The sequence below is a fragment of the Anopheles gambiae genome, chromosome 3 (assembly GCF_943734735.2).
Source record: "Anopheles gambiae chromosome 3, idAnoGambNW_F1_1, whole genome shotgun sequence".
NCBI lineage: Eukaryota > Metazoa > Arthropoda > Insecta > Diptera > Culicidae > Anopheles > Anopheles gambiae.
The window spans coordinates 83,935,114-83,940,836 of NC_064602.1; the positions used below are offsets into that span (position 1 = coordinate 83,935,114).

Consider the following 5,723-nt stretch of genomic DNA (forward strand, 5'->3'; position numbering starts at 1 on the left):
ACTTGCGCTTGTGGTTCCGGGGTTTTATCCCTTGGTTTTCAACTGATTGACGACTTTTTGTGGCATGCTAGGGAGAGAAAATTGATTTTCTGCCCCGCCGTCGCCGCCGAGTCGAACCGAAGCTGCCGGCGACGGTAGGGCAATGCATAGATTTTAGTCTTTAGTGTCTCGAGACGAGCAAACGCAGCTCCAAACAAGGTGTAGCTTGTGTGGCATTACATCCTGTTATCGAGTCGTTACCGTGCGTGCGTGTATGTGTGTGTGTGTGTATCTTATCTTTCGCAGACGACATTATGGGAAAGATTTACGACATCTCGGAAGCCGCGTTGGAGTGTGCTTGGGGTTTCATTTAGCAGTCGAGGTATCGAGTTGCAGATCGGTTCAATCAAATGGCCCACCCATCCACCCAGAGCAAATGCCTCGTCAGATGAAGCCTTGGTGCGGCTTGAGTGCTGCTGCCACAGCGGCGGGCTAATCTTTTCGGAGATCAGTTCATTGGTAGCATTGTGACACCCGTGCGTGATAATGCTTTCGCAAATTTCTACTGCAGGGGTTGGCAAATTATTCGCGATGCAATGCGCACAACGCCTAAAGTTATGCAGCTGCTACAGCTAAAGTAGAAACGGAGCTCATCATTCGGAAACTTTAAAAGCTCCGTTCAAGTGTTGCTCCGAAATTCAGTTTATCAATTACAATTTCGACCAATTAAACCTGCTAAACCCTGACACCGATGCGATTCCATTTCCGGCTGCACCGTATCCTGCACAGCGTAAAGCAAACACACCGAGCCATATTGTAGCCAAGCAATCAGCACCGTGGGTCAACATCAACAGATGGTCTATTAAATTATTGCAATAATGAAAACCCCTGAACGGTGTGGTGCGGTGCCAAGGCGCATCGATTGGCCGCCCGAACCGGTGGATGGAAGGATTTGATTAATTCCGAACTATGATTGAATGTTTGCGGTTTCGCGTGAGACGCGTGAGAGCGAGCTCGGGTCGCGTAAGCATAAGCCGAGAATGAGGTTATAATTAGCGTTGCTTAATTAATCAACCCATCGGCCGGCGAACTGGTGAAGCGGCCCGCAATCGGCCGGTGGATCGGTCCGGTTTATTGTTTCTTCGATTGTGCGGTTCTACCTGCTCCGGAGTTGTAAATAAATTAACAAGTTACTGCCGGTCGGACCGTTTTGTACCAGTTGCTGCCGCGCGGGCAGCCATTCAAAAACACACTTCAATTAACAACCGAGAGCCAGCTTCAGGTCTGTCTGTTTTCTTAGAATTTAGTGCAGATAGCAACGTCGATACGGAACCCCTTGCAACCTGCGAACGCTCGTAGCAACCGGTTTAAAGCACGTGTGGCGCCGTATTAGCTTTTCGAATTGGTAATTAAATTTGCTGCAATAATGAGGTGGAAACGCTGATGCTATCTGCTATTGGATTGGTTTTCTTATGGCTGCTATTCTGCTATTGGACTGCGACTGCGTTCGTGCGACTGCCGTGGCACAGATTGTAGCGATTGTATATATTGGTAGCTAAATGAGATAATAAAATTTTGTTTCCATTTATCGTAATTACGGCGGTTAAAGGATATAACGATGGTGCTGCGATTGTGCTACGGTGCATGGGAAGACAGTTACGCCGTAATGGATTCTAATTAGTGCAGGTGGTTCTAAGTCCACCGGATAGACTAAGTCTCAGACGTGGTGTAGTCGTCACGTGTGCACAGTGGGATTTGGAGGGACATTTGAAAGAGTTAAGTTCGTGTGGCGTCATGCAAGAATTTTTTTATATAATTTGCTATTTTTGATATGGTTTCTAGTAGTTTCGATAAAAGGAATAAAATATTATAAAAAAGAATCCATGATCAATAATTTTGCATGAATATTTGACTCATGTTGTTTGTTTGTGTTTTTACAATCGTTTTGTTAAAATTTACATCTATGATTTATTTTATTTTATTTTGACAGCTTGTCCTTAAAGATACAACATTTTGACAATCGACATCAATTCTGGCCTGAATTCATACTTAAATTTATACGCTGCTAGTTTTTCTCCTTTACATCAAAAATTATTGTAATAGAAGTCCTTAAAGATCTGTTTATTGTTTTAAATCATTTATACAAAGGCCGGGGTACATTGTCCGTACTCGCTAGTGTTATTTCGATGTTCACTATCGCATCTGGCGGCGGCTGGCCGAAGCATTTTGCCAAACAATTTTTAGTCGCTTCCGAAAATATGTAATTTTTCCATTTTTTTTTACTTAAACAGGACTGGAAAAGCTTTGTAATAAATAGATACATGTGTTGTGCAAGTATTTCAGCCATTTTCGTGACAAAAAACGATGAAAACACTGCTTAATTTCTGAAATCCCGCATGACCATTTCCTCGATACCCAAAAAAGCTTCGGCCAGTCGCTGCCAGATGCATTAGTGAAAATCGAAAATACACCGGGCGAGTACGGACAATGTATTAAGGCTACATTGATCGTACTCCGTAGTGTAATTTCAATTTTCACTAGCGCATCTGGCGGCGGCTGACCGAAGCATTTTGCCAAACAATTTGGAGCCGCTCCAGAAAATATGTAATTTTTCCATGTTTTTCACTTAAACTGGACTGGAAAAGCTTTGTAATAAATAGATACATGTGTTGTGCAATTATTTCAGCCAATTTTGTGACAATAAAACGATGAAAAAACTACTTGCCTCTCTTATTCTCGATGCCTAAAAAAAGCTTTGGTCAGTCGCTGCCAGATGCGTTAGTGAAAATCGAAATTACACCAAAGAGCACGAACAATGTACCACGGCCTTAACAATTTTTATACTAATAATAAAACTTTTAAATAATCCGCCCACTTTCAAAGCCTTGAGTGAAAATTGAATTAAAGCTATGAATATTCTTGACAATCTGTGTACGTTCCAAAATCCTTATCTAAATTGTGATATTTTAACAATAAATTCATGACTCATGTGGCTTAAATAAAATAACACATTATCGTGAATTAATTGTGAAATTCAGTAAACAATATCAGTTTATAATGAATAAATTGAATTACAGTTAAAAATGATATAAAAAAAGATAAAAAATATGACAAAACAAAAGACTGCCGATGTTCATCAGTACTGTGCAGCTTCAAAGTAATTTCACTGATGCTATGGGGGGACGGTCTAGTTGAGAATCGATCTACATTCGATCGAGAACAGCTGATGCATTGGAGACTTTATTTAAATTTAAATTAAAATTTAAAATTTTTATTAACACCTGTCCAACTTCCTTCGACACACCGTGCCATAGTGCGCATATAAGCAGGGGCATACAATTTTATCTTCCAACGACGCGCTTCCCAATTGATATCTAATCCAGCAAGAAGCATCCAATTGTCGCACAGAACGAGCTAATTTCGCCTTTTCCCAGCTCCATCAGCAAACCGATTATCTTAAAGACCGGAATTCTTCCTCCTCCTCCTCCTCCCCCGACTAAAAGACGCCCTAAATCTCGCCCTGCTCCACCCGGCACATGATCGGTACGTCCGCTAGCTGCGTGGCGTTCTGGCGCGGATGCAGCCGAACGTACTCGCGCACCAGCGCCTTCCGGTAGCGCTGCCAGCGCTGGTCGCGCACAAACTGCTCGAACAGCCGGTCCCGCTGGATGGTCATCTCCAGCTTCATGCGAATGCGCTGCCAGGTGTTGCCCACGTTCTGCTGCTTCTCAAACAGCCAGCCGCGCGGTATCACCAAACACTGCACCCGGTTCCGGGCGACCACCATCCGGTGCGGCATTGGTTCGCCGAGCCCAAACACCGAGCCGCACGAAAATGTGCCCACGTCAATGAACCGATGCTCGATCGTTGGTTGCTGCAAAGAAGAGGAGAGGGGGGGGGGGGGGAGAGGTATGAGTGTCGTAAAACCAGCGGAAGCTGGCAGCACCAAAATGTTATCGAAAAGCGCGTCAAAAGACACTTTACCATCGGTGCTGCGCTGGCATCGCGTGACGTTTGCTCAGCGGCGGCCGATTCGTTAGTCGCAATCGGTACAAGCCGGTACGTGCCGTGCACCTTCGCCACCGTCAGGCACTGCAATATCATGCACTGGCCGCTCAGCACGAAGTACGTGTACCGTGCGTCACCATCGACCGGAAGCTTCTGCTGCGTGTCGAAGGCAACGATTCGGCTCAGCAGACAGCATTCCCGCACCTAGGGGGAAGAGAACACAAAACAGGCGCGCAGGCAGCGTGGAATATGATATTGCGTTTGCGGGCAGGGCGCAGTGTCGCTCATCATTCGCACCTGATCGTTGGTCCAATATTTGAAGTAATCAAACCGCTCCAGTGCGAGCTGCAGTTGGCGCCAGCGGTCGAGCAGCGTGTGCTTGAGGATGCGATCGAAATCGGCCCGCGAAAGGCACAGTAATTCACAGTCGGCTGCAAATAGCGGGCAAATAGCGTCACAATTACGAATCAAATATCTATGAACCAGGGTCCTACTTGCTGTGGTGCAGGTTGCCGTGCGGGGGCAATCGTGCAGGAGTGCAATTTCGCCAAACATTTGCCCCCGCGTCCTCGTACCGCACGGTGTATCGTTGTGTCTGAGGTAGATCTGGGGACGGAATGGAAATAGAGCCAAAAGCGAGTAAAACGAACGAGCAGTACATGCAGGGTGTACAGGATTGATTACGCGATTCGTATACCTACACTGTCCCAGCGTAGCCGACTGACGGTAATTTCACCATTTGCCAGAAAGTAAACGCCATTCGGATGGTGGCCCTCGCGCAAGATGACCCGACCCGGCCCGAAGTACTCGAATGTGGCACAGCCGGCCAGATCGTTCAGCTGGTCCACCGTCAGCTCCTGGAGACATTCTATCTTGCGCAGCACGGTCCGCAGCACACGCCGCTGCTCGCGGGTTCGCTCGGCCGGTGGACTGTTGAGGATTTTCTTTTCCTAATAGGAAAAAAAACCAACAGGATAGTGGTAGGTTATTTTATTTCCATGTAAAATTCTCCTCCACCCTGACGTACGATTATGGTGAGCGTTCCTTTGTGCGTTAGGCGACGGTCAATGACGGCGACATTGCGGGTCACGTTGTTGCCGATTTCACGGTCCTCGATTTCGGTGATCCAGTAGCGGTTGCATATGACCACGTGCACCAAGCGCTTGAAGCGAAACCGGGCCAGCCGGCGCTTTTTTAGCTTCTCTTCCTGTTCAAAATGAAAAAAAACCAACGGATAAAATATCCGTATAAATCGGATAAATAGGAAAAAAAAACTAGAGGAAGATCGTGTGTTTTTGTTTAAACTTACATCCGCTTTCTTTCTTGATGCCATTGTCAGCTATGCGGGATGAAGCTTCGGTGCCGATGCCTACTACGTTGGAATTGAGAGTACCTGATTGAGCAACACCGTAGTAGGCTAGGTGGTTGAGTGTTCTACGTTTTGATGAGAGAAGTACATACCACCAGAAGTAGCCCACTGCATCGATGGTTTAGTACCCAAAACTAGCTTGTAAAGTTTGATAAATTCTAACAGTTGTAATTACTTTTGTTAACTGTTTTAAGCTCCATTCCATATGCGTATGTGTTGGCTTACAAACTTGGCAATTTGTTAGAAAAAAAAAAGAACAAAACAGACAGACAAAAAAGGACAAAAATTCAAGCAGGTTAAAATCAAAATGTTGAAATTGCTAGCTTTGAAAAGGAAATCAATAGATGTTTTTTTCATTACTTGCTCG

General features: G+C 45.4%; 1 protein-coding gene across 1 annotated transcript; it reads right to left on the reverse strand.

Moving 5' to 3' along the window:
• Positions 1 to 3,258: 3,258 nt before the first annotated feature.
• On the reverse strand, positions 3,259 to 5,441 carry LOC1268643 (cGMP-dependent protein kinase egl-4). Its single transcript, XM_061658540.1, has 7 exons — positions 5,297 to 5,441; positions 5,015 to 5,194; positions 4,689 to 4,937; positions 4,482 to 4,593; positions 4,285 to 4,418; positions 3,964 to 4,191; positions 3,259 to 3,853 (listed from the first exon to the last, which is right to left on the reverse strand). Exons 1-7 carry the CDS (start codon positions 5,318 to 5,320, stop codon positions 3,488 to 3,490), a joined length of 1,293 nt encoding a protein of 430 aa, XP_061514524.1. The 5' UTR covers positions 5,321 to 5,441; the 3' UTR covers positions 3,259 to 3,487.
• Between the last annotated feature and the right edge of the window lie 282 nt (positions 5,442 to 5,723).

Excerpts from the sequence above, each read along its gene's own strand:
- LOC1268643 (XM_061658540.1), bottom strand. The coding sequence starts at position 5,320 with ATGGCATCAAGAAAGAAAGCGGAT. Across the intron at positions 4,938-5,014 it reads AAGGAACGCTCACCATAATC|GAAAAGAAAATCCTCAACAG; the intron begins GTACGTCAGGGT and ends TTTTCCTATTAG. Across the intron at positions 4,594-4,688 it reads GTCGGCTACGCTGGGACAGT|ATCTACCTCAGACACAACGA; the intron begins GTAGGTATACGA and ends TTCCGTCCCCAG.